This window comes from Trichoderma breve, chromosome 6, assembly GCF_028502605.1.
Source record: "Trichoderma breve strain T069 chromosome 6, whole genome shotgun sequence".
Taxonomy (NCBI): domain Eukaryota; kingdom Fungi; phylum Ascomycota; class Sordariomycetes; order Hypocreales; family Hypocreaceae; genus Trichoderma; species Trichoderma breve.
In genome coordinates this window covers 3,023,315-3,050,043 of record NC_079237.1, presented here as the reverse complement: position 1 = coordinate 3,050,043, position 26,729 = coordinate 3,023,315, and the positions used below count along the sequence as shown (strand labels likewise).

The 26,729-nt window shown below is 51.1% G+C and overlaps 6 protein-coding genes across 6 annotated transcripts; 4 read left to right on the top strand and 2 right to left on the bottom strand.

The window, feature by feature from the left end:
• Positions 1 to 892: 892 nt before the first annotated feature.
• Positions 893 to 3,122, top strand: T069G_09835 (protein kinase domain-containing protein; the record flags this gene model as incomplete). The annotated part of the gene is made up of 4 exons (XM_056177045.1): positions 893 to 1,169; positions 1,266 to 2,504; positions 2,560 to 2,913; positions 2,956 to 3,122. The coding sequence occupies 4 exons, from the start codon at positions 893 to 895 to the stop codon at positions 3,120 to 3,122; spliced, it is 2,037 nt and encodes a 678-aa protein (XP_056025523.1).
• A 1,773-nt stretch (positions 3,123 to 4,895) lies between these two features.
• Positions 4,896 to 9,159, top strand: T069G_09834 (lipase (class 3) domain-containing protein; the record flags this gene model as incomplete). The annotated part of the gene is made up of 3 exons (XM_056177044.1): positions 4,896 to 5,860; positions 8,828 to 9,021; positions 9,092 to 9,159. 3 exons carry the CDS (start codon positions 4,896 to 4,898, stop codon positions 9,157 to 9,159), a joined length of 1,227 nt encoding a protein of 408 aa, XP_056025522.1.
• A 3,476-nt stretch (positions 9,160 to 12,635) lies between these two features.
• T069G_09833 (clr5 domain-containing protein) lies at positions 12,636 to 15,399 on the top strand (the record flags this gene model as incomplete). The annotated part of the gene is made up of 4 exons (XM_056177043.1): positions 12,636 to 13,644; positions 13,711 to 13,820; positions 13,919 to 14,064; positions 14,133 to 15,399. The coding sequence occupies 4 exons, from the start codon at positions 12,636 to 12,638 to the stop codon at positions 15,397 to 15,399; spliced, it is 2,532 nt and encodes an 843-aa protein (XP_056025521.1).
• A 1,078-nt stretch (positions 15,400 to 16,477) lies between these two features.
• On the top strand, positions 16,478 to 17,867 carry T069G_09832 (uncharacterized protein; the record flags this gene model as incomplete). The annotated part of the gene is made up of 4 exons (XM_056177042.1): positions 16,478 to 16,592; positions 16,674 to 16,909; positions 16,971 to 17,623; positions 17,663 to 17,867. The coding sequence occupies 4 exons, from the start codon at positions 16,478 to 16,480 to the stop codon at positions 17,865 to 17,867; spliced, it is 1,209 nt and encodes a 402-aa protein (XP_056025520.1).
• A 1,197-nt stretch (positions 17,868 to 19,064) lies between these two features.
• Positions 19,065 to 23,549, bottom strand: T069G_09831 (uncharacterized protein; the record flags this gene model as incomplete). The annotated part of the gene is made up of 6 exons (XM_056177041.1): positions 19,065 to 19,152; positions 19,204 to 20,655; positions 20,749 to 20,951; positions 21,015 to 22,709; positions 22,809 to 22,899; positions 22,939 to 23,549. The coding sequence occupies 6 exons, from the start codon at positions 23,547 to 23,549 to the stop codon at positions 19,065 to 19,067; spliced, it is 4,140 nt and encodes a 1,379-aa protein (XP_056025519.1).
• Positions 23,550 to 24,814: 1,265 nt separating this feature from the next.
• Positions 24,815 to 25,303, bottom strand: T069G_09830 (uncharacterized protein; the record flags this gene model as incomplete). The annotated part of the gene is made up of 2 exons (XM_056177040.1): positions 24,815 to 25,017; positions 25,120 to 25,303. 2 exons carry the CDS (start codon positions 25,301 to 25,303, stop codon positions 24,815 to 24,817), a joined length of 387 nt encoding a protein of 128 aa, XP_056025518.1.
• Between the last annotated feature and the right edge of the window lie 1,426 nt (positions 25,304 to 26,729).

Below are 26,729 nucleotides of genomic sequence, written 5' to 3'. Positions count from 1 at the left end.
GGCATGGAAGTACCCGCTGGTAGTACGGTACCGAGTACAGTACCGAGTACCTCCCGAGAAGAGCACCTACCAGTACCAGACTGGACACAGCAAACATCAAATGGAACCAAATTTCGTGGAATGGGCCTTCAGGTTGCAGCAACTCTGCCTGTTAGGCCTCTTAGCAGCGCCGTAGTCCCTCTCTAGTCGTGCCCAGTACTTTATGTAACGTACCGCCCGGCCTGATTCGGGCTAGCGCGGGCCTTGTAGCCCCCGGTATCTCCCACCTGGTGGTCGCCCTACGGTTGCGGGTGGGGACTTGAATCGCTATTGTACCTGCTACACGCTTCTGTACATGAACAGGGAGCAGACCCGCAGGCATGTCATGCGCTTCGCTTGTACCCGGAACGTCGTCCTTTGGATCGGACACCACCAACGTCGTTTCGTTGCACTGACTCCTTCGCGACAAGACAAATCTCGACTCGCAAAACGCTCTGCCTTCTGCCTTTTCGCTCTCTCGGCCCGTCATCCGCCAATCCTCCGCCGCAGAGGCACCGCGCAGAAGCCCTAGATGTCACCGTTATAGGAGAGCGCCGCTCTGGTTTTGGTTTTGCCCTGCCAAACCCCTCACTTCTCGACTTGTTCCTCCGCGACGGTCCCTCCCTCGCGACGCCCTTGCTTGGAACGACCGCGTGCCTCTTCTTCGTGATTTTGACGCTGCTCCCTGCACAACTCAACGCCTCGCCGCCTCCATCCGTCGAAACCGGAGCCTTCGGGGCGACATTGACCATCGACGCGGCGCCCGCAGCCGCCTAGCCGTACGTGACAGCCCTGGCCATGCCGGTGGCTATGAGTCGCATTGATGGATGCTCATGTTCGACAGGCCTCTGACCGGGACGCTTCTTGTCCAGCCATGAGCAATTCTCCTTTTCACCCGCCAACCTCGATACCCCATGATGGCTTCAATCCCCCCTCGACGGCAAGATCTGAGAATCTAAACTTAACCCCAAGCTCGAGCTGTCCGTCCGAGATTCGACCCGACGCCCAACGCAACGCACCAGCTTTTGTTCCAGATGACGAGTTAGCCTTAGCAGCCAATCCTCCGCTGCCTCCTATCAGCTTCCAGGCTACAACCATTGCTCCATCGCCTCCAATTCAGTCTACTCCATTTGAAGATGCCGGCCATCGAGGTAGATCGTTTCTAGACTCTAGCACTTCTTACCACGATGCAACTTCATCCCTCCGCATTTCCACAAACGTTGCTCCTTCTTCTTCCTCCTCTACAGCTTCTCCTTCAATCTACCACCGCGAATCTCCCACTGGCCATACAAGTCTCTCACCCATTCGCATCCCTACGCCCTTGAATCACAAGTCGTCTTCTAGCAGCATACGCCTTCTGACGCGAACCCCGAGTCTCAAAGCCGCTCTCGCGCATTCAATTGGATCTGCTAGCGGTACTAGCAGTGTTATTTCAAGTCCCATGATTACAGCAATGGGCGACGTGACGCCATTGCCGAGTCCACTCTTATCAGGAGAATCCCCTGGACCGTGGCGGAGGCTGGCAGTGGGCTCTGTGTCCCCGCCTCAACACCGAAGTCTATTGAGCAGTGTTGGAGAGGATTTGCCTACTATGGGGGCTCCAGTTGGTCCAATGAAGAACCAGAATGCCTCAGCCTCTTCCTCAAGGCGCAAGGCATATGCCAGCCTAACAGAAAGCAACGAGGCTAGCCAAACTTTACCCAAACCCGCACAACAACATCTGCCTCAATCTGAATCTCAACCTCACACAAGGAACCGGAGCCTCAGCGAATATACTCAGCCGGATCCCACAGCCATTCCAAAGAGAATTGTCTCCGTGTCTGGGCCTCATGCCAAGCCTGATACTCAAGGTCCCCAGATGAGGAGAGAACAAAACCTAGCAGAGTCCCGCGGCCTGTCTCCCAACGTTGCGAAGCCGCCGACGCCTCCTCCTAGCGAGAGTTCCAGGGACTCGACCGACGCCGCCGCAACCTCACGATACGAGTATTTTGAAGCCTTTGACCGGCATGATCGAAAACGTAGGCGCTGGCGCTCAGTGCGAACTGTGGGTCAGGGCACATTTAGCAGAGTCGTATTGGCTACCAGTCAGATGGATCAGCCTAAGCATCTCTCTGCCGATTTAGGAAGTACAACCATGACTGATCCCCCACTTGATCGGAAAACATTGGTTGCCATCAAGGTTTGCGAGCATGGTCCTCAGGGGGGAGCCAGTGAAGAGCGTGTTGAGATGAGTCTCAAGCGAGAGTTGGAAATCATGCAGAGCATTCGTCATCCTAGCCTGGTTAACCTCATGGCGTGGAGCATAGAACCTACCAGGGCCATTCTTGTCCTGACCTATTGTCCTGGAGGAGACCTGTTTGATGTTGCTACAGCCCACCGAAAGCTCTTGACACCGCCTTTGATGAGACGAATCTTTGCCGAATTGGTCGGTGCTGTGAAATATCTCCATGAGCAAATGATTGTTCATCGCGATATCAAGCTAGAGAGTAAGCTCTTTGAATCGATGGGGGAAATGGTAGACCTTACTAACAATCTTTCCAGACGTCCTTGTCAATCTTACACCCAACGAACTTGCAGATCCATCAGTCGATTGGACGACATACCCGCATTCAGTAATAGCATTGGCTGACCTGGGCCTATCAAGACGGATTGCAGAGGACGAGAAGCTCGAGACACGCTGCGGATCTGAAGATTATGCTGCTCCAGAGGTTATCATGGGCCAACCTTACGACGGTCGTGCTACCGACGCATGGTCGCTTGGTGTGCTACTCTATGCCCTGCTCGAATCTCGACTCCCGTTTGATCCTCCTCCGGGGATGAACGACTCTCATAGGATGCGTAGTCGAAAGAGCCACCGGATAGCAAGAGGCGAATGGCGTTGGATCGAGTATGGCGGTGATGACGGCGATCATGAGGCTAATGAAGCCCGCTTCACAGAGAGGGGTTTACTGGACGCCATGAATATCACAGAGGGTCTTCTCAAGCGTGCGCGAAGTCGCTGGACATTACAGCAAGTATTGGCCACGCAATGGGTGCAAGGCGGCATCGCCGTTGATGGTGGCATCCGCTTCAGAGAAGAAGCTGGAGGGGCTGAAGTGTGCTGAGTGTAGACCATACCAGTGGTTGCCTTCATGTCCTCATGTATTCTGAGGAACTTTTTCCTTATTTCTTTCTCGGCAAGACGCAGCGAGATGAACAAACACCTTCCGTTCTCTCTCACGCCGCCAAAGCCGTATGCTTGGCGTGATGCTTTTCTTTTGAGCTCAACCACACGTCGGCCTTTCATTTTGTTCTTCTTCTCACCAAATTTTCAACCTGTCTTTCTTTCTTTTTTCTTTTCAAGGCATCAGGACTAAACTGGCGCTAACATTCAATTTATTACGCGCTATTGCAAAATCAACCACGGAAATGGACCAAAAGCCCATATGATCAGGAGTTATAGGGGCGGTAGAAGGAAGAAAAACACTATCGCATGAAACAACACTTTTGAAGCTCTAGGCAATGGAGCAATTTGGATGGGAGGACGGGACGAGTTTCAAGTAAGGAGAGACTATGCGGGACATGTATCACATCACGTATGACTCTTAAACAACAAAGGGGGGGCAGATTGGGGTGTTTGGTTGGAATTAGGGTTGTCTTTTTTGTATTTCGGATTTTTTGCTGTTGACAATAAACATTACGTGACGTGTCGCTTGTCGTTTGGTAGTTCTGCTTCGACCTGGCCGGAGGGTCTGGTGGGTTAGTTGTATTAGTAGCTTTTCTTGTATAGTAGGTTTTTTAATAGGGGTTATGTGTATATGTAATGGGGGATGTTGGTAGTTTGCATTACTTTTTACTTTTTAATATAATATATTTAATTGTTGAAGTTTTCAGGGATGAGTGTTTCTGCTTTATAAACTTGATGTTTCTCGTTGTTTTGCATATACACGGGTAGCTCTCTTCGATCTGACTTTCAAAGCAGAAGACGAAGTTAGCATTAAACTGGATGAAGGACTATGATAATTGTGCCCATTTCAAGTGTGATTCAAAATAGTTTGTTAGACTTAATGGACAATTCCTCGATGCTATGTGACCATTCAGGTCGACGAATTGTCGACAGGTAGACAAGGTAACGCAGCCCACTTGTGCCATATAATCTACACTTCTATCGTTAAACCATGTCAATTAGCTATCTGTATTTCGAACTTTTGACTCCATTCAGACAATATTTTCTTTACGTACATGTGTTCAGCTTGCTCACGTGTGGTTTTTCCAGCCAATGACTACACCGTGGACAGCCACATTCCAAGGAAGCTGTCAGCTTGACTGGCTCTCAGTTCTTATTGGAAAGCTTAATACAACCCATTATATAAACCTGTTTATAAGAGAAGCATACAGTATATACAGCTGAAACAGCTGAAGAGCGTTTCAATTAAGTTTAAGCCGATTGTCGCCTACTGTGAAGCTGAGGAAAGGGAGTTTCCCAATGCCAGGCTGTTGTTTTGCCAAACTGTAGACTATAACTCAGCGTAACACAAGGTTTACTCACCACAAAGAGAAATAATTTCCACGCTTTATTAATTAAAAGCTATAGTAGCGTAGCAATAGCCATCTGTTTTTGGCATCACTGCATAAGAATTGTGGCTCTGGCTGATTGTATGATACAACTGATTCGTGCACTACGCCTCCAATACAGATATATCTCTGGAATGCTTCAAAACTTAATTTTTGTATGAAATGCATGTGTTTGAGATGGCAGGATTAGCAAAAGTGCATATAATTATAAAAGACATTGGCAGTCTATATCTTCTGCCAAAAGGCTTGCTTCAATAGTTACTCACCATGAGATTACTTTTAAAACTCTCCTCTAACACGCCATTATAGTCGAGTATCATATGATGGATCGTTGGAATAATCACAGCAACTTCCTCGAGGACTCCGGGAGGATGAGAACAGCTACCTCTCATAACAAACGCCAATATCTAGAAAACTATAATACCTATATCGCACCAAGACTCCATACACTTGAAGGTAACTTCCAGATCTGGGCAAATATTCTAGCAGCGATTCATCTTCCCGGAACAAACGGCACCCAACACGCAGACATCAACCTAAACCTCAACCCACAACATCCCGAATACGATACCACGTACAGGCTCACAGACACGCGAGTGTCCGTCCTCGCTGCGGGTTGTGTATGGCACTACCTCGAGCCCGTCAACAATCCCGCCGCCAGAGCAATACTGCTCTTCCGAGGGACTGCAACACATCCAGCTGAATACCGTGATCGAAAGGGACGTCTCAACGTTGAACCAGCTGGCGCCTGGGCTGATGGAAACTTCAAAAGCGTCGCATCGTTTAGCTATAGGGTGATCAAAGACAGAGTGTTTAATTGGATGAACGAACAGACTACCAAGGGAAGGGATATCACTGCGGTAGGATACAGTCTTGGAGGATGTTTAGCGATGCGTGCACTTAAACATTACGCTGAGGAGAAACGTCCGCGATGGGAAAACTCCGAGTTATATGCTTTCAGCGCTCCTGGCTTAGACACAAAGGCTGCAGCAGAGTTCACAGAATTGTTTCAAGGTCACCACACTCAGCTGCATACATATTGGCACGTCGACGATCTGGTACCCGTCACCGGGCATTACCCTATAACAACACCAAAAGCATACAGCCGCATTGGTCCAGATGGTGTTGTTCTTCCCAGAATCGGCGTTCTGCACACACATCTACTTCTTTTTATATCCGTTCTAGAAGGTTGGGATGTGGCTCTCGCGTACCCTGTAGCAGAAACACCTCACGAACCAAACGCTCCGAATATAAAGCGCAAAATCATTGGCTTTATGAGACGGCTTCCGTGGGGATTTTTCGGGACAAGTCTATTGTCTCCCATTGGAGGGACTATAGTACTCTTGAGGAAGTATTTCACACGTCGTAATGTAGATGATTGGTGTGGCCATGCACATTAAATATACTCTCATTGAGTCATTTTCCTTCCATAGTTTGAATCCATGTACAATAGTGAATAAATGTATCCACTCTTAGTGATATCTCTATATACAATTTTCACCAAGAAACGATTTGCTTCCTTAAACACCACGTTCTTGAATTGCAAAGGCATTCTTTCTCCGGGATCAAACACACGCCAATCTGGTTATGAACCAGATAGTCTAGAATTCCAATAGGGTAATAGTTGATGTTTTTCGCTGAAAAAACGGCTACGGCAAAACCTCCAAAGTCGTCAACATATCAAGCCTTATAGAGACTCATCTGTATTGGGTAAGAAATCTCGACTGCTATTCCCATCTTTCGTCAATATCTACAAACTACGCTTCACCTTATATCCTTCTAATCACTCATTTCTTGAAATCTTGCTCATACACTTCTTGCCCTGTTCCAATCAAGTCATGTTCCAACAAATTGCAAATACCTGATAAAGTCTACACATCCACCTACAGCTCTAGAAGAGTCACTTCTACTACTGTTACCTTGAGCTAATACCTTCTTAATCGTATATCACGTTCCTAGTTGACACGCCCTTCCACGCCATGTTGAAGTCGCTCAGTTCAAGGGCCACATTCCTTGTCTCCAACCAACTCCGTCGCACCAGCAAAACTCCGTTCGGAGACAACCCCTAAAATCCTCATCAATCCAACTCAAGCAGAAACCGCCATCAATAACTCAAGCAGAAATTTTCTCTCCATGTCGCCATCGTTATCACCATTGACACAATACTAAATCCCTCAGCCCACTAAACCAACTTCCCATGACAACAAAAACACAAATCTCTCTCAAAAAAAAAACACAAATCAATTTCACTATTTCACATCTCCAGAATAAACATTATGCTAGTCATACATCATACTATACCACAACAGCGCCTCACATTCGCCACGCCCACCGTGTCATCCATTCGTTCACTGTAAAAATAGTCCAAACCACCAGCATAATGACTCGCAACTCCCAACGCGGAATTGCATCCGCCGCTTATCGTCAGCAAGGTGTCTCATCCTACCACCAAAAGGTAAAAGGTAAAAAGACTACCTAGATGGGGACTCGACCGACCCAAATTCCTAGACAAAACAAAAGAGGCTGTGCTGTGCTGGCATATACGAAATACCCATTGAAGGATGAAACTAATTAATGCAGCTGTGCGTCCTGTTTCCACTTGCCACGATAGTCAACAGAGCCCGTGCGCGTTTTGCTATGCAGAAATAAAATGAACGTCACATGTCAACGCCATCGTATGTCTTTTTTCCCTCTTCTTTCAGGTGAGCTGTGGTCCATCTTTTAGCATGACACATAGCTTCTCTCCCCTTTGCTCCTTTATCTACTGAGCCTCCAAATTGAGCCCGCAGTTGCATGGGATACACCAGGCACCCAGGCGACTCTGACCAGGTGCTTTGTGCAATAGTGCTCGTCCAAACATCACGATAGCGTATTGGGAAAGGTAACACAGGCCGGCGTTTAGAGACACAGGGCTGAACAACAAACAGACATGTGTGACACAGGCATACTGCAAGGCAACTGCATGTTCCTGCCGAGGACTCTGCTCAGGGGCATGTGACTTCTTCTCTCGTGAGGAAAAACAGGTTGCTTCTCCTGACTCGAATCCTGCATACGGCCGCCATTTGCAGCCCAGGCGGCGGCAGCTAACAACCGGATGCTTTAGAGCGGATGGAAGCCGTGACATCTAGAATTTTCCTTGCGAATACGGTTCTGAGACAAGCGCCCCGTGCTAGGAGAAATGTCTTTGCCTCAGCTCAAGAGTCTTTCCGCCCTCTACGAGATTCGGTTCGTCGCCGCCGTGTAACACATGACGCCTTCATTCCAGATCAGCAAGGCATGTCACTTGGGTTCGACGGCGTGGCACCCGCTCGCGCCGTAGCGTCACCGTTCGCCCCCTGAATGAGATTAGAACGATACCTGACGCGGAGCAGAAAGAAAGTCTGCTGCTCATTGGGAAACAGGTCCTGGAGGGACGGAAACTTTACTGCCTCTCCCACTTTCGAGGCTTCCTATTGCCATTGCAGGATTAAGCGAGCGCCCGCCGCTGGTAAAAGACTCGTCCTGGGCCCATTGATGGCACGTTGAGCTTCTCCGCACGTTTTTTGCGTTAGGTGGACTGGCTCTGGGATGGGAATCCCAACATATCGACGCCAAGTTTGGGGAAAGACATTCGACTTTTTGACAGCAACAATAGTTCCTCTCACTTCCATGCTCGTTATCCTTGGCTCCCATGCTTAATGCATCCTTCAGAAACGATGGATGCGGCCCATCTCATCAATCTTGAACGAGGCTGGCCAGCCTTACCCCAGAAAAGGAGGTCAAAAGAATCCCCAGATACCGCCACAGCGGACCGGCGGCTATCGTCGGGAAGCAGCATGCACTGTTTGGCGTCTGATGGCATGGCATTTCCTGGGGAAATGTCCACTCCGGAGGGCCTCTCCGGAAAATCACTACTAATAGAAATCAAAACCCCGTGTTCTTGGCTGCGGGTGTCATTGAAAGCGGCCTAGGATACGATGCAGCCATGCGTCTTGGGCCTCATCCTTTGGAATATCGTGATATCGTAGTTGGCCGCAAGAGTAGAAAGTAGTGCAGGTAGACCGACAACCCGCGCGCTCCAGAACAGTAGTCGTTATCGGCCAAGCGCAAAGTCAAGCTGGCACCATAGAGCAATCCGACAAAGCCCGAGCCGTCCCCGAAAATTTTTGCGCAGGACGCTGGGCCTCGGCCTCCAAAAAAGGCGTTACGCGCACTTCAAAGTGCTCCAGATTTCTCTTTAGTCATGAGCAACGCACAAACTAACACTTGCCGCAAGGGTCTCCGACAGCCGGTACATGGCTGTTTCAACATCGGTTGATGAACCGGACAACCTTGCGGAAGAGGGAGCTGGAAACACAGCTCGCATGGACTCGCTGTCGGCTCGCTCGCGCAGCAAAAAGCAACGGGTGGATCGCTCCCAGGCCATCTCGGCAAGGTTCCAGCTTTCGGCGGCAACTTTGAGCTCCGCTTGTCAGTCCCCGCATCCAATATTGGCCATTTGGGCACGAATAGCACGCGCTCCTTTTATGTAATTCGGCAGCCTTCCGGTTAGATCCAAATCTCGACGGCTCTCCATCATACGGCGACGAAGAGACATGGGCTGTCTGAGCGATGAAATCTAGACGTAGTTGTCGAATTTTTCCATTTTAGCAGCTGGCTTGGTTTTCAGGGGAATGTGATGCATGCGGCTTCCTCCCGAACTTAATAAGAGCGCCTCCCCCCGTCAAATCGGGATAACATCCCGGCATCCAGTCAAGGCCATGCGATTCGTAATGCTAAAACAAGCCACTTCGAGCAGCTGGCCTTCGCTTGCCCACCACTCAACGTCATTGGTCTCGGCCTGGAAAGGGCCCTGGCAAACTCGGCTGACAGTACGAGGAGACTAGCAGTACGGGCCAGGAGTGTTGCATGCCTCGGAAATCAGCCACGAAATTCATCAGACCTGCTCATAATGGCTATTTGTCGCGTTGCCTGCTCCCGTGGTGCTCCGTACTTGCAGTTGCCGCCCACTTTGACTGGCGCCCTGCCCGCCCGCTCGCTGCCTCAGACAAGAGTAAAGACTTGCAGATTTTCACAAGCTGAAAATGCTGGGCAGACATGACGTTGCTGCTGCAGGACTGTTATGCGAGTGATGAATCCTTTTTTGTCGCTCAAATTAGCTCATCATCTTTAAATGAGCTCCTTATCAGCAGCCGCCCGCGGACAAGGCTCGGTCAGTCATATTTGATGGTCAACCTGGTCAGTGATAAACTAAGGCACGGGAGGATTCTCGTGCTCCGTTGCTCGTACGAAAGAGTTACCTAGGCACATGTATTTCTCCGTCATGTGAAAGTAGCTCGAGTACCGCCTCTAGAGGTACTTGGACCATGTGGCTCGGCGACTGCCGCCATCTCATCGACGCCAAACACGTCGCATTAAAAGTCAATGCTTTGCATGCTAGTACTGTATGTGCTCTGGAAATTGTCCCCGTCCGGCAGATATTAGCATCATGCTGGTCTAGCTGATTTGGAATTTTCCCTCCGAGAGTTTCGCCCTGTCCTCTGCATCAGGGCGACCGACATTCAAGGGAGAAAAAAAAATTGAAAATGGCGTAAACCGCCGGGGCTCTTGCGCTAGGTGGACGCCGCCAGAAGAGATAACGCCAGCTGGATGTAGCACGCACTTCGTAATTGCACGCGATTTTTTTGCCGCAAGCCTTTTTTGCCGCAAAGTCGTTTTTCCCTCGTAGGCAGCGGGTCTGCGATGCTTGGTCAGAGAGGCTCTGCCCACTTGGGGGCAAACCGTTGGCCACTGAAGATACGGCCTCGCTGCTAGCTCCATTCCAGACAGGTTGAAAAAAGAGGGCTCTCTAATATATGATGTAGGATTTCAAGCGTGCTTATCGACGATAAGGTTCTTTGACGACGGCCATGGGCGCGGATTGCAGCAGATACGGGAACGCTTTTTGGCACAGGCTGGTGCTGTGAGATCTCGTGAGATGCCACCCACACGAGCAAGCACAGTGTCCAGGGAAACGGATTCAAGGTTGTATCTCGACACCAATCAACCCCTGCTAGTCCCGCAGAAGCTGCTGACACCAAGGTCTCGGCGCGGGTCAGCCCCAGACCCTCGATAGGCTTCGGTTTCGACCCACGGCGGTGGCCGAAGGCGCCAGCAACATGTTGCGCCGTACTCCGTGCTTGTACCACCGCTGCTGAATCGTGTTGCGCCCCACAGTGTCGTCTCCTCACATCCCACGTCCCCCAGCTTGTTCCTTGACTGCGATCCGTCTTTGTCACATACAACAAGCCCATCATGGACAAGACATTGTCGGCCCGGCTCCAGTGCTTGGTCACGCCCACCGCCCATGACAGAACGCACGGATAAAGAATGCGATCCGACGGATTTGCGACACGCTTTGGGCGATCCTTTCAGCACAAGGCAGGTCGCGGCAGTGCCGCCAACGGAGGAGTATACCATAAACTGTCCAAAGAGTCGCCGCCGGCTGGCGAATGGCTGGCTCATGTTGCCAAATCTTGGAAGAGCGTGTGCCCTCCGCTTGGACGTGCTGTACGGACCCTGTTTGGCGCTCTCCCACATTTTGTGCTCATCCATTCTGCTGCCCATATGGGTTTGCGGAGTGGTGCTATATTAGTTAGCGTACGGAGTTGAGACTTGGGGTGACAGCCACATGCACCCAGTACGTACTCCGTATCTTGAAAGCAGCAATCTGCGTACACCACAAGACAAGGCCATTGCAGTAGAACCAGAAAGGAACATCTATTTAGCGAACTTGGGGGCTTTGGTGTGAGCCCTAAGCCTTCCCGCCCGCTGGCTCGGTCACCCCTTTTGAACTGGTATTGGTGGCCCGAGGCAGTCGGTTGTACCGGTGCGAATCGTAGTGGTGGTGGTTCAATCTGTGGCGTTGTCTTGTCCCTCGCCTTGTGTGGTTCGCATATCTCTCAGCAAGCCTCTCGTCTCTTCGTTCTCACACGACAGCCCACACAGGGTGCGGAATCCTTCTGGAACCGCCTAACAACGGGCACTGTCGAGCTGTGCACCTGAAGACATCGCTGCGAGGCGAAATGCCATCATTGATTGCGTCCGAGCACAGTGTCATTGAGAATATGGCACCAGGGGGTCAGTATCAGAGCGCTGTCATTGGTGGTTTTCCCTGGTGGGTGGTGGCTTGAGGCCATATCACCTTCTTTTTCTGGCCGATGGTGGCATTCCCACACGCCGACCCCCCTGGCTACTCCAGCTCAATGGCCGGCAGCCCTACTTGTTTCCCCGGCCTGATTATTTGCTTCGCCATCGCTGTTGCAATAGTCGTTAGCCACCAGCCTGCATTAGGTTACATCCCCTCCAATCCAACGTTTGGCTCGCCGTGTTGTCTCTTCCATGCTAGCCCCTCTCCACCTGCTCTCGTGCCTAGGCTGTCCCGTCGTTTAATACCATCGTACTAGCGGTAGCAGTGGCATTAGTCCATTAGAGTACACCAGAGCGATTCTTGTCCTTGCTCCAACTTGGGGGATCTCGCTCTCTTATCTCAGCGGGGGCCTTCTAAATTGACCCTTCTCGAAAGACGGCACATGGGATTTCCCTTCTTGGAAACTTAGACGAAGGAACTTTTGCTCGCTCTCTCTTTCACTGGGTGGCTTGGCTGTCTTCCTCCCACGCTTCTGCTGCTGCTCTTGTTGTTTGTCCAAACCACACAACGGCTGTTGCCCTATCAAGGCGGATTCCCACATCAGCCGATATCTGGGGAACGATACCGATATCTGCCCCTAGCCAGCCAGCCAAGCCCTTGTACTGGGCGCAGCGCTCTCGTTCTAGTAGGCCTCGCTACCACTGTGATTTCCCTTCTCTTTACTATTCATCTACACCGGGCGACTATGGGCACCTCTGCCCGCCTCCCATACACGACGACCTTGATTTGATTGAGCAAACACGCTCGCCACTCCAACAGAGTGATGAATCATCGCGCTGGAGACTGATTATTCCAGCCGAGTCTCACGACTTGCCCAGGTCCGTCAGTGACTGACAGACAGACTGCCGGCGGACTGAGCAACAGTGCTCCGTCTGCTCGGTGTGGGCACGTTGACATGTTCCATCAACCGCCAGATAAGCCTCGCGCGACTGGCTTCGATGATGATACGTTTGGGTTTGCCAACCAGGGTTGGGATAGATATGGCTTCGGCAACGTCTCGTCGCCTCCTCCGGCGATGGCTCCGCAGCCCATCCAGAGGACCGGACGGGCCTATTCCACGGCATCGGTAATGGACTGGACGCCCGACATCGACACGACCTTTCACCACCACGGCGATGGGGTGGCCATGTCGCCAGTAGAAAATGTCGAAATGGAAAGCCTAGGTTCAACTCAAGGAGGGGGAGGGGTTAGCCGCTTGGTCGCGCAATTCGAGAACAAAGGTTATGTCCCGCCATTGCCTCCTCGGCCCATCAACAACCAGCCGTATCAACCGCACCATCTTGGCACCAGCCCTTCAATGTCGTCGCAGTTTGGCAGCCTGAATTCTGTAGCCCATACGCATAGGATCTCGAGCCCAGTTGCTAGCTCAGGTGAATCCCAATATGGCTCCCTTGGTGTCCATTCGCCCCCAACCCCCAGCCCAATCGGCACCAGCATGGGCCGCTCCGGCAGTGTGCACTATGGCAGTTTCCATGATACTCAGCAGGTGCATAGTCCCGGTATTGGCACGCCATTCGGAGGTATGGATGGGTTCATGAACTCTACTCGTGTGAATAGTCCGATGGTGTCGACACCAATGGTATCGACGCCCATGGTATCAACGCCCATGGTGTCCAGCCCGATGGCTACTCCCGGAGTTCCTGGTACACCTGGATTCGAAATATGGCGACCTCCTCCTTCGATGACGACCCCCATCATCAAAACCGAACCCATCATCAAAACCGAACCGATCTCCAACCCTGCCAATTTTGGCGGCTATTTCAGACCTCCCGTGCCAACAACACCAAAGCCGGTTGTAAACGCAGGCAACCAGTTCATCCTGGAATTCAACCCCAGTGCCAAAGCCGCCAAAGGGAAGGCCCCAGCGAAACCTCCCAGGCCACGATTGCCTCCACGGAAACCCAGTATCGCGCAAACCCAAATATCAGCACGAGCATCGACACCCGCTCATGCACCAACACCAACACCAGCACCAGCACCAGCACCCACTCCCGCCGCTGCCTCAACTCCAGGCCCAATGTCTCCTCCTCCTAAACCGCCTCGACCTACCGAATCATCGTCTTCATCGACACCTCTCGCTGTAAGCTGTCTTGTGATATTTGGGGGCTTTTCTCTAACCGTAGTACTAACTCATTCATGCAGACACAACGGCAGGATTCGATTTCTCTTCGTGCCCAGGCAGGTACTAGGCCGTCACGGGAACAGGTTCCTGCAGAGGCTTGGGAGCAATATAAGTCCACCATCAAAACCCTCTATCTTGAAGAAAGAAAACCATTGAAAGAAGTCATGAGCATCATGGCCGACAAATATGGCTTTCAAGCAACGTGAGTTGGAGATTCTTCTTTCCCTTGTGTTTTTAAATCTCCCCGAAGAAGATCTAACCCTTCATCAGACCCAAGATGTACAAGACTAGATTTTCTCAATGGGGTTTCGTAAAGAACAACACAGAAGAAGAGGTAAAGCGGCTATTGTCGATGAAGTTCCAGCGCGATGCCGAGGGCAAAGTTTCCGAATTTGTCCGAAACGGCAGAGTGGTAAATCTGGGTACTTACTTGAAACGAAAAGGAGTGACGGAGTATGATTTGGTAGACTTTGAGTTGCCTGCCGATCTCCCAGCTCATATCCGATGCAGAACGCCAACACCACCTCCAGCGCTTCGGTCTCCAGATCTCCTTCGCGCACAAGAAGTTGTGGTTGGTAACATGCGCAAAGCATTTTTGCACTGTCGGCAGTTTGAAATGGAGACGGAGACGCAAATTGGCTGGCCGTCGACCATGGTTTGGGGAGCCGGATCAAGCGAACTATTAGTCGAAGCCAACTTTTATTTCGAAGCTCGCGACGCAGACCAAGGTGGTGACTACCTGATGCGGGCTTTCAAACAGCTTGAGGTGGACCTGAGGAAACTTTCACCGCAAGGCATCATGGAGCTCATCTTGGGCATGATTAATCGCGATCCCGGCATGATGACAGCTTTGTGCAAATACCTGGCGGCATACTCGACGACTAATCTGGAGCGCACACATCCTCTTCGGCAAATCTTCACCTGTTTGTATGAGGTGCAGCAAAAACATGGAGCCCAAACACTGTCTGAACTCTTGTGGACCAGCATTTCCACGATTGCGGAGGAACTTGAAGCCATCTATGGACGCAAGCATCCGTATGTGGCTCGGACATGGGCCGATCTCGCACTGTTTTATAACCAGGTGAACCCTGAGAGGTTGGAAAAATTGGTTGTTGAGCTCCGCGTCCTGCAGAGGCAGCTCGAGCAGCGCCATGGCCATTCCAGCGTCGAAGTGGTGTCCATTCGATATGCTATACTGCTCTTGGTGTATGCGGCGTCTCCCCAGTCAGATGCCGCGAAGCAAGCTGCAAACGATTATTGGAACATGTTGCGAAATATGGGAACCATGCATCTCATGCGCGACTCCCGCCCGAATAGCTATTGTTATCACAGCCCTCTTAAAGTTGACCCATGGACAAAGAGATGTCGAAGGCGGTACGACTCGCTCGTCACCATCTTGGAAGAGCATGTGGGAGTGAGAATTCACCCTTATTTCGAGGAAGACTTCCACACGACTGAGCACGCCCAAGAACCACAGAATTCATGGGCCGCCGCTATGCAAATGGGCACGTCGAGCAGATCATGGGGCTTCATTTAGCGAAGCGAAGCATCATCGAGGCTTGGGCTCATCCAAGCCAAACTATCGCAGGTAGCGGGTATCACGATACCTTGTCTCTCGTTTACTCATGACGAATTATTTTGTTGAGAAAAAGAAAAGAAAAGAGTCGGCAACACGCGTTTTGGCGAGCATGACTTGTCGGGATCTTTTGTCGAATCTCGGCGGACGGTTGATACCCAGCATCAAGGGGGTTTGGGCGCGCATAGCGACGATTTCAGTTCCGTGCCGTTTGCCATCTCATATCGAGCCTGGAGTTTTGGACGGCTGATATTTTTCACCCTCGTGGAATTTTCCTTTGTCGTCTAGTTCACGCTGACAAGTCGTTTTTCCTTGGTTTATTTTGTCTCCTTGCGCGCAAGTTGTTGCACCTCGAGCCGGCGTTTTGGAGGCTTCTTAGCTGGATGCGCGTGCATCCGTGTATAATAGTATGAATGAGTCGTTGTTTTTTTTTGTTGTATTTTTGCGTTGTTTTTTCGTGTTTCCGGAGACCGCAAGGGGAGGACACGATGTTGAGGGTCTGGCATGGCTGAGACAAAACCCCCAGACTTTTGAAAAGGGCAAACGTTGGAGTTGTTGGAACTTGAGCAGAAAAATACGTTATCGAGCATTTCCTGCACTATCTGGGAAGGCGGCAGGCTGGAGTTTGGATGGCAGGAACGGACGAGGCAATTGTCATGCAGATGGTAGACCAGATCGTCCTTCTGGGAAGGCACGATAGCACCCTGATTTCTCATCGCACCTTCTTTTCTACTTGACTTGCCGTTAGTATTAAAATCTTGGTAATGAATAAAGACATGATGACATTATTTTGGCTGGCCTATGTATACTACGTTCGTTGTAAATATTGATTCATTAAATCATATCAGGTATTAAAACATTATATTAATTGGTATTTACCGCCTACAAGTGCTAGAATTATAACAATCGTTGAGGAATCAATCCATCTCGGGAATCCCCATTCCGAGGTATCACCGGCGCAAACCTTGCCAGTGACCTCATCGCCATTACGACCGCTATCAGCAGTAACATTTTTTCCCCAATCCACCAAACCGCCGACATGTTGCTGCTCCGCGGCCAATTGAGCTCCAAACATCTCCAGCAACTCCATATCATTAACAGCAGTAGCAAGACCCTTCGTCGCTTCTACTCCTCGTCGAATCGCACAATTCAAGGTACGCCTCCGGAGCTTCTCGAACCAGCTTCCCGAACAAAATAAGACACAGACAAACAAACCTCTTCTTTTTTCCTCACAGAGTACGACGTCCTTTTCCTCCGCCAGCATGGAGCCAAGCACGCAAAATGGCATCTCTCGGCTCCCTTGAAGTCAGACTCCCGCGTGAGGCTTTCGTATGGCGCTTCCATCCCGGGGTCTGAGCTGATCGGCCGTCGCATTCTCGATGTGGTCCGCGATAGCGCTGGCAATTCCGTGGTTCTGCATGAACCGTCTCTTGCAAGCTACATCATTAACAGCGAGCGTCTTGCCACGCCGGTAAATATTCCTCCATAAATTTGAGTAAGCTGGTAGATTTGAGTTAGCTGAACAATTGCAGATCTATCCCAACGACGCCAACACAATCGTCTCTCTTCTCGACCTCAATCCCTCCCGTCCCGGCGAAGACGACCAAGACGATGAAGCTCCTCCATTCGAAATCTTCGAAGCCGGCACAGGCATGGGCAGCCTCACCCTCCACCTCGCTCGTGCCCTACACGCAGCAAATCCGCCTCTACCACCTACTCTTCGACAAATCCTCATCTCCTCCCCCTTCAAGGCTCGCTACGATTTCGCCACTTCAAGAGGCTGTCTAGAAATCTCTCCCGAGGAACAAGCTGCTCTCGACGGATATGCTTCTTCCCGTCGCGCAGTCTTGCACACTCTCGATCGTAACTCGAAGCATGCTCGCGCTGCATACAAGCTCGTTCGCAACTTTCGCCGTGCGCAGTACTTGCCTTCTGTCGATTTCCACGTCACTTCGGTAGACGAGTTTATAAATCAGCGTCTTGAGCAAACGGGTGGACAGCCTTTTCTCTCACGCGCCATTCTCGACCTCCCATCAGCGCACGAAAACGCCGAACGTGTAATCGAGGCCTTGCATCCCAATGGCCTTCTCATCCTCTTCAAGCCCTCCATTAGTCAAATCGCCGATTTCCAAGCCTGGTCCAACGAGACGAAACAGCCTGTGCGCATGGAAAAGGTCATTGAACTGTATTCTACCACTGCATCAGATGGCGGTGTACACGACAGCTCTGGCGGAAGACACTGGGACGTAAAAACGGTAGTGCCGAGAGCGCAGCAGGGCGAAGACGGCAACAATAAACCGGTACAGGTGATGCGGCCAAGAGTAGGCGAGCGTGTTGCAGGCGGAGGCTTTGTGGCTGTACTGCGGCGATGGCCTGTTTCTGAGGTGCCGGTCCAAGAAGCCCCTGAAGAGCCAGAGGCCCAAGAGTGAAATCGGCATCTGACCTTAGATGATGTGTCGGCAATTTCTTGTATATATTGTGTCATTTACATATTTACCAGATGGATATTTTACTAGAGGTTGATAAACAGGTCAAGGACCTTTGAGATATACAGGCCATAGAGACCCTATATAGAACTCATTTATTCTACTCTCAATAGCAAAGAATAAATCTTCAAGATGAGGCAAGTCAGTCATATTTGCCTCAGAATCACAAATGCCAATTTCAAACTGTTTTCAAAGCTTCAAAACACAAAACATATCATTCTTCAAAATAGAAACAAGTCAAAAAAGCCTTCCGCTCGCTATTTTTGCAATGTAAAAAAAGTTCAAGTCCCAGCCAAAAACATTCTCACTCTCAAATTTCTACCAATTGTTGGCGGGTATCTCTATATACAACGCTACAAGAAAAGAAAAAAAGGTATTCATGTTTATCGTCATCGTCGTCATAATCGCTCATAAAAAAGCAGCAAAAAACCAAACAAATCCCACTTTTTCTCCCCCTTCATATGAAATCCTCCCCTTGCGCTCTTCCTCTCGTTTGCAATCTCAGATATGTCGAGAGTTACCCTTCCAAAGAGACATCCGCAGAGTGCGCCGGCCTGCCATTGCGTCTGCTTCAGTGCCCTCAAAGGGAGCGAGCCATCTCCATTAATATTTAACCCCAAATGCCATATTTGAAATGAGAAAAAAATTCTTCCAGAGTAAAATCGGTCTTGTGTCCGGCAACTAGTCCTCCGTCCGGCGGCGTGATACAAAAGTGAAAGAGATGGAAAATGAGGAAACGAGCAGTATGACTTAAATGCAGCGCACGCTAAACAGAGGCTCAACAGCCATCGTATATATGCTGTTCGCGACTCATTCGTTGAAGGGAGGGGGGAAGTCTCGGGTTTGCGTTATTAAGGACCCAACCCTTCGGATACTGAGAAAAAAAGATGGAAATAAAGATGAAAAGAAAGAGAAGATAAAAGAAGGTCGAATCATGCTCGTTAAAGATCCAGTCTTGAGGATTGGCTTGCGCCATGTCTTCCAATCTTGAGAATTTTTTCCAGTATCGTTGCTTCCAAGTGCCAGTAGGAAGGTATGAGAAAAGGAAAGATATAATGAAACAAAAATAGAGTAATAAGAAATAGATATAAACCAGGTTATACGGCATTGAGCGGGATATGATTAGATATTGTTGATCGTCTAAGGCGCACGGGCACTGCAGACCATCAGCTTGAGACTGGTGCCCAGTTCTTCGCATTCCCTGAGCAAGGCCTTGTCGTTCCAGATGCTGCTTTTTCCGGAAGAATGGGTGATTCCGTTCTCATAGCATCGAGAATACCACCAGCGTCCAACTCGGGATACCATGTTGGTAATGCCCTCGTCTGCGTTTGGACTTTGATCTCGCATCATTTCCGCCAAGCTAGGCTGATCTTTGGACAACTTTTTCGCCTTCTTCTCAGCTAAACCTTTGCCCTTTGAATTGTCATCGGAGGACGTGATTGAGCTTGCAACCGGAACGCCAACGCGGGCAGCCTTGATAGTTGAAAAGCCGCTCTTGCCCAGGAGGCGCACGATTAAATCAGCAGTAGACGCCAAATTCGTCTCTGGTGATGTTTCATGTATGCGTTCCTTGAGCTGACGAATGGTACGGCGCCCGCGGTTACCCATATTGTTGAGATCAACATCAAGAATAGACAACTCAAGATATCCGCCCGGCTTGAGAACACGGCGGGCTTCAGAAAGGATATTCTCATAGTGAGATTCCGGAGCAGCCGCCGGGAATCGATAGACAACACAGTTGAAAGTATTCGAAGCAAAGGGAAACTCATCGAGGTGGGAAAAATATTGTACTTGACGATGGTTGGGTGGGCTTAGGGGATAGCGCGATGCCGAGCTTTCTGCATCGGGTGTAGGCAAAGGGGCTCGCGGAGAGAGGTTGAAGAATTGGGCAGCCGAGTATGTTTCCGCGGCATAAAATGACCAATCGTCATTACCAAGCCCGTCAATGACGAGAACTGATGGGCGCTCGACAGAGTCTTGACCCCGACCCAGTCCATGTCGAATGTCGCTGAAGAGAACTTGGCCAAAGCTAAGCCACTTGGAGACGGTCATGGAACCTACACGAAGGTTCACCTGGGCCAGGGGCGTCCATTCTTCAGAAGAGGTAGACGAGCCAGACTGCCTAGACTTGCGGGAAGAGGCGATGCTGTGACGCATGGTTTCAGCGGCGCTAGGCTTCCTAGAATGCCGGCCATTGTTCTGTTCTGCGACCTCTGGCACAGGTGACGGCACCGTAGGGCTAGGATGGGGCTGAAAGGCCTTTCGAATTCTCTCCGTCATATCGGCACTGAAGGTAGTGGAAGCTGTCGGCGCATCTGAAATGGTTGACAGCTTACGGTTATCAGTGACGATTGTTGGAGATTCGAGAGATTCGAGAGGCTTCTCTCTTGCCAGCCTCACTTGGTAGGTTTCGAGATGGAATGGAATACCCCTGGAAGACGTGGTAGACTGCCGAGCTTTAACGTTGTCTTCTCCCAGAAGATCGTCATATTCATCCCAGACCTCATCATCCGCAGGTGGGTCGTCAGGCTTAGGAATAACAGCAGTTGCCTCTGCATAATTGTATGAAACACAAGATTCAGTCGAGCTCGTTGTACAGTCAGAATCCTTTCGAGGGGGAGAAAAGGCGAGGAATTCTTGTGTAGTTGTAGGCTCGGGAGATAGACGTGACCTGGGTTCACTGAAGAAGGAAAATTCAGTGCCCGCATCCGTCGTTGATCCGTCACCACCGCTGGTATCCGGGATCGGAGATGGTTTTGAAAAATTGGGCATCCTGGTATTCAAGCCTGGGCCGCGTGTTTTGGGTATATGCAAAGAAAGTTGCTCATTTCCCATAAAAGGCCGAGAGAAACTGCGGGGAGAGGGCCCTTCTTGACGGTTGCTCACCACCTGCGGTATCCTTCCCACCTGTGCCAAGCGACTAGGTCTCCCAGAGCTCAGTGTTACTGCTGCAGGAGGTATTCCTTCCGTACGAGAAACAGCTGGCTCGTCGGCCACAGAAAAGTAGTCTTGTACTGGTGAGAGAGGCTGTGGTAGAATGTTCGCCGAAGGCTGCATTCGTGAGGTGACAAACGACTGGGCTTCCTCTACCTGCAACTCAGGGGTATTTATCTTGGCAGGTGAGCGCGCGTAGGCATCTGCCTCACGCAAAATCTCCTTGAGGTCTACAGGCTGGGCTAATTCTTGCTCAGGTGAATCCATAATGGTGTAAAAAGCCACTGGCTTCTTCTCCACTGGCTGTACAGTGACGGCAACCGGCTCGCTCGCCTTATCTGGCTTGGCCTGGTTGTTCGATCTACTGAAAAAGTTCCATTTCCTCGGAGACCGAGGTTTTTTCTTGAGCTTCTTGGGTGCCGGATGAGGATTGGCAATTTCATGAGAAGGCTGTTGCTGAAGATTGAAGATGGAAGATTCATCAGACATGATGCTTGTATCAAAGCTAGTCATGGGCGATGTAATCACGCCACTGGTGTTGATTGGTCGTGGCAGTTGTAGAGGGTCATCTGGAAATGACTTCAACCGCTGAACGGATCGTCTAAATGCTAGAGTAGAACCCATAGCCACACTGCTAGCGTCGCTGTCAGATGGCCTTCGAGCATTCGTGTAATTCTGCCCACGGGGAATAGCCGAGGGCCAAAGTCCTGTTCCAGGCACATCCCTTGAAATGGAAGATGTAGTTGAGTTGGCTATTGAATCAATGCTTGGACGTTCGTTTGTTGTGAAGCTCATATTGCTCTCTGTCCTAGTGAGCTCTGCACTGGCGTTTCGGTTCTCAACAACAGCTCCTCCAGCAATCACGACAGGATTGATGCGGTCAGCCAGGAAAGAGTCGCCACTGACAAGGCTCTCATTGGATTTTTGAGGATTGGCAATGACTCCGCTTCGCCGCCGAACAGCACCAAGTCGTCCATACCCTTCATGACCAGTGCCAGCTGCCGGACCCTTTCGAGATACTTTCTGTTTGTCTTTCTTGTCCTTTTCAGTGGGCGCGTTCTCTGAAGAAGCTTTTCTGCGCCCAAAGAACGGGAAACGAGGGCCAGAGCTCTTGATATTTGGGGACGGCGTATTAGCAGTCGGTCGAGATGGGCCAGACACAAGTGGGCCAGACACGCTAAGCTTTCTCCTGCTCGTCAGTTTGCCTGATGAGGTAGGTTGCTCAGACGTGAGTAGATTCGATGTTGATGCACTCTTGTTGGTCTGCATAGTTGAAAGCGGAGGTGGAGGAGACATTGTAGTCTCACTATCACGTCTTTCTGAATTGATCGCCCTGAGTGCCAAGCTACTTTGGATGACTGGAATGGTATACAACTGGGACTTGAGGTCAGAGGTACCCTCTCGACTGGGCCGGCGTGGGGGCATAGCCTGCGGCGAAGGTGATTGATAGTTGCGAAATGGGAGTGCAGATTTTGGCGGGGATGAGATATTCATCGACTGGGCCTCTGGTCTGCGTTTTTGTCTGGGAGATAGCTCTTCTTCATCTTCGCTTGAAAGGAATTTCTGCGATGACTTCCGTGGAGGGGGACTTTGCGGCGGTGCTGCGAAGTTTTTTCCACCTCTTCTTTCTTTCTTTGGGTTGATGCCGGCCTTAACAGTAGAGCTTGATGACGAGGAAGTCAACGACTCTCGGACCGCAGCAAGGCCGTGGGGATCAACGCTTATAATATCAACCTCATTTGATATACTCCCCGTCCTTCGTCGGGTAACAGGTGGGCGAGTAAAGGCGGGGCTGTGCTGTCGAATCTTTGCCAATGGGAAGCCGCGGCTGGGAATAACGAGGCCAGGGGACTGAGATGATATTGAGGTTGGCGTTGTGTCTCGGCTGTATGGCCCCGGACCAGGCGATGCAGAAAATCTGGTAGAAGGGCTACCACTGATGGCGCTAACCTGACTGCTGTTGGCAGAGAAGAGCAGACTCCCAGGAGTTGGCGGTGGAAGGTCATGTGTAGCCAAGCGGTAAGGCATGTCCGGGCCCTGCCTATTCAAAGCATTGTGCGCTCGATCGTAATGACGATACCGATCTAGCTCAGGGTAGATGACGGGAGACTGACCGACCGGCTTCGAAGCAGGCTCTTCTCTTTGAATGGTGCTTGGACTGGCCGTTATGTTTCGATTGAACTGAATCCCCAGTGCCGAATCCATCATTACCTGCGGTTGACCCTTGGGGGAAATGGGACCTGGACCGGGAGAGCCACTAGGCAGAGTGCCTACCTCGGGCGATAGAGAAGGCTTCTTCCGTCTCGGCACATTTTGTCCCAGCTTTGAGCTACTATCAAATGACCGGCTGGAAGAGGAGGAACCTGATTCGGTTTGTGTATGGGATCGTGAGTAGCCAGAGGAGCTCGTGGCCGAGCCCCATGACTTTGATTGCCGATCTGGAACAATCTTTGGGACGGATTGCTGTGTAGTAGCAGAGGGGCGACGTGTTGAAGATGGAAGGGGGACTCGACTAGCCGCACGCGGCTGTGATGAGTCTTGTTTTACCAGTCTCGGGATATCCGTTTCTCTCTCGCTCGTCCTGGAGGTAGACTTGGGAATGCCACTCAATGGTTTCGAGTCTTCGGGCCGCCTTCGCAAGCCATCGGATGGCCTGACTGGTAATCCATATCCCGCCTTGGGGGATGCCATACTGTTCCAACCTCGTGGGATGTTTGTAGTATTCCAAACATGCCTCTTATGATGTATAGAGATGCATACTTTGTTCAAAGAGTATTTCACGTCAAGAATTGGTCTTGCACAGATGTCAGCAGATGCAACGTAACTACTATGTAGTAATTGAGGTGCTGGGAAAGAGCACAGGTAATAGTTCGACCCATCAGTAATTAATTAATAGAAAGGAGCCTGCTCACCTTGTTGGCCGCGAGCTCAGGTCAAAGCTTGGCTATTAGCAGAGCTGCTGGCACACGATAAGGTACAGCCAAATCCGGTAATGAAAGCAGATTACGAGGGAGTCTTGTCGAAGAGCTCCGGAGCAGGCAAAGAAACTTCCGTCGAGGGGTCCAAAGCGAAGGTAAGTGGCTATTTCAAGAAATAAACGAGGAAGGGAAAAAAGAAATTATTGTGCACGAAAAGGGAACAATGTAACGATGGAGTGCCGGTAGTATAAAAGAACCGGCAGACTGAGAGGACCGGAGGAGTGGGGATGCAGCCCGAGACGGGAATAAGCTGAACTAGGTACGGAGTAGCTTAGTGCTGCTGAGAGAGCGCTTGTGAGTAGGTTAAAATTGACTGAGCCAGGCCGAGAGAGCCCTTGGCTTGGAGCAAACGACAGGGGGATGTCGAGTTGAGAAAGGATTTTGCCAGCTGGGGATCGATTGGTCCCTTTGCGAATACAAGCGTGGCAAAGAAGCACGAGTAGGTGTGGAGTGGCGAAACGAGGCCCGGTGGTCGGGACTGAGAATAAACCAACGAGACTTGGTTGTTGACAAGACTGAGAGAGAGGCGGGGAAAGCAGGTGGATGAGGCTGCTTGGAGTGGAGGGAAGAGCACAGCAGCCTTTGTAGACACGATCATTGGCATCTCATGGGTGTCATGCTTCTTTAGGCGATGAAGGCCTCCGGTTTGGGCATCGTGAGTGGTTGACACGACTGCTTGGGAAAGCCTTGGAGTGGTGCCTGTGGAGAGGCATGCTCTGCTGTCACTGTCCACGTCTACTGCAGACGGCAAAGATTCTCAAAGCAGATGATGGCATGCTGTCCTCCTGGCCACTGTACGGGCTTGGGCGGCGGTCAATTGTGGCCGATCGGAGGCAGTGCGATGGCCAGTCTGTGTCCATGCTTGCCATGCTAGGGTCCCGGAAGCTTGGGGAGATCAGTGGCACTGCGCTGCTGCTACTGCAGATGCAGATGCAGCTGCGCCGCCATGCCATGCGCATGAAAAGCACGGCCGTGGTCCTATGGAATCTCGTCAGAGCCAGGCCGGGCAGGGCGAGGCGGCGATTGGGCACGAGGGCTGGCCACAGCGTCTGTTCCTGGCAGTCCAAGCATCACAAATCCCCAGCAAGCGGTGGGGCGGCCGAGGGTCTGAGGTCTCCGCTTGGCCTCGCCGTTGAAGATGAAAGGCTGCCATGGTTCCTGGAGGCGCCCAGCGGCGAGGACTAGGCCGAGGGAATCCAGCGTGCGAGGGACTCATTGGCGCGCGATGTCGTCGTCGCTGCCAGGCTAGCCGTCGCGCGCAATTGGCAGCATATTGGACGTACGTCCAGGCTGAGGCGGAGTAGGCAGCCAGACTGACGGCCACATGCCCCCATCTCGGTCGCTTTGCTCAAGGCCAAGTGCCGTCGTCGTGGCCGTTGTTGTCGTCGTCGTGCCATCATCATCATCATCGTCACCGTCATTATCAACATGGAGAGGCGTTGTTGCTATTGTTGTTGGCGGCCACATGGCATCCTTCACTCCCTCTCGCTCTCGCCATCTCCCATGTCTTCCTCCCCCAATATCCCGGCACGCGAGACTGAGAGGCAGCTGGGCGTGGTCGCCGAGCTTACGCCCGTTTAGGAAGAGGCATCAGCCACAGCCGGGTGTCGTCTGCTAGACTGCTAGAGGCTGTATGCATGTCTGAGACATGTCTTGCCTGGCCATGTATGTCTCATTTCTGTCGACTCCGACAGGTCGATCCAGAGGACGAGGTGTCTGCATGTCTCAGCATTCCGCACGATCTGCGCCGTTAGCTTATCCACCTTCTCCTACTGGACGGCATCGGTGGGCGTCAAATTTTGCAGGCCATGGAGGGTGAGAGCCAACGGGGTGGTGTGCAGGCTCCAAAGGGTGCTGCCTGTTAATTTGTTAGTTTGCTCGGTATCTGTAGCTGGCGAAGGAGGGCGTAAGTTAGTTAGCACTTGCATCCATCGTATTGATTTGATGAGAAGGTACATTGGCCCAGGTATTACTCCGCACTTTTTTGCTAGTACTACCAGCATCGCACCTACTAAGGAAGACTTGCATCGACTCGTCCTTCTCGCTACAGGACACGCACATCAACTTGCACATGTCAAGCTTCAGTGTCTCTCCATCTGCCCCGCATAGATCCATCTGGTTCCATCTCGCCTCTTCCTGTCATCTCCATGCGCTGGTTGGTATGTAATAATAGCTTGAGAGCCTGTCCGCGTACTAACTAACTAGACCTACATACATGCTAACTCTGGCCGTCTGCTAGGCACGAATAGCGCGTCTGTTTGTCTGGATCTGGGAGATGAATCCCTTCGTTCAATTGGCGAGCATCCAAAAACACCTGCATCCACGCTCCACGCCTCTCCTCACACACTCTTGCATCCACGCACGGGCAACAGTCATCCCGTTGCCCGAGAGACACCAACCAGCGAGGCCTGGATATTGTGCGGTGGTAGCACTGAATCCTACGCCCGTATCCAATGCTCTCCAGATGAACGCCTAGACGGACAGATGTCGGCCGTTATTCAGGTTTGAGAGATGCTCCTGCATGGGCCTCTGATGCATCTTCCGTCTGCATGTAACCAGCTGGGGAGCATTAGCACTACAAGGTATGGCTGCTAGCAGATCACCATGCATTTGCTGCCCTATCTCCGTGCTTTTCGACCAGCCCTTCGGCAAAGGGGAATAATTGCTAGCAGAAGTGCAAGTTTTTTTTTTCCTCTTCTTTTTTTCCCTTGTCATTTCCGATATTGTCACATATTAGACCGTTGTTGCACTACAGATAATCCCGGAGGCCAGCCGCAAATTGTCGCACCACCACTATCACACCGCGGAAGCAAGGATGACCAGGGTCTTCACTCCAAGTGGGCATCCGGCTTTGGAGGCTCACTTTGTCCACTTTCTCTCATCAAACGCACGG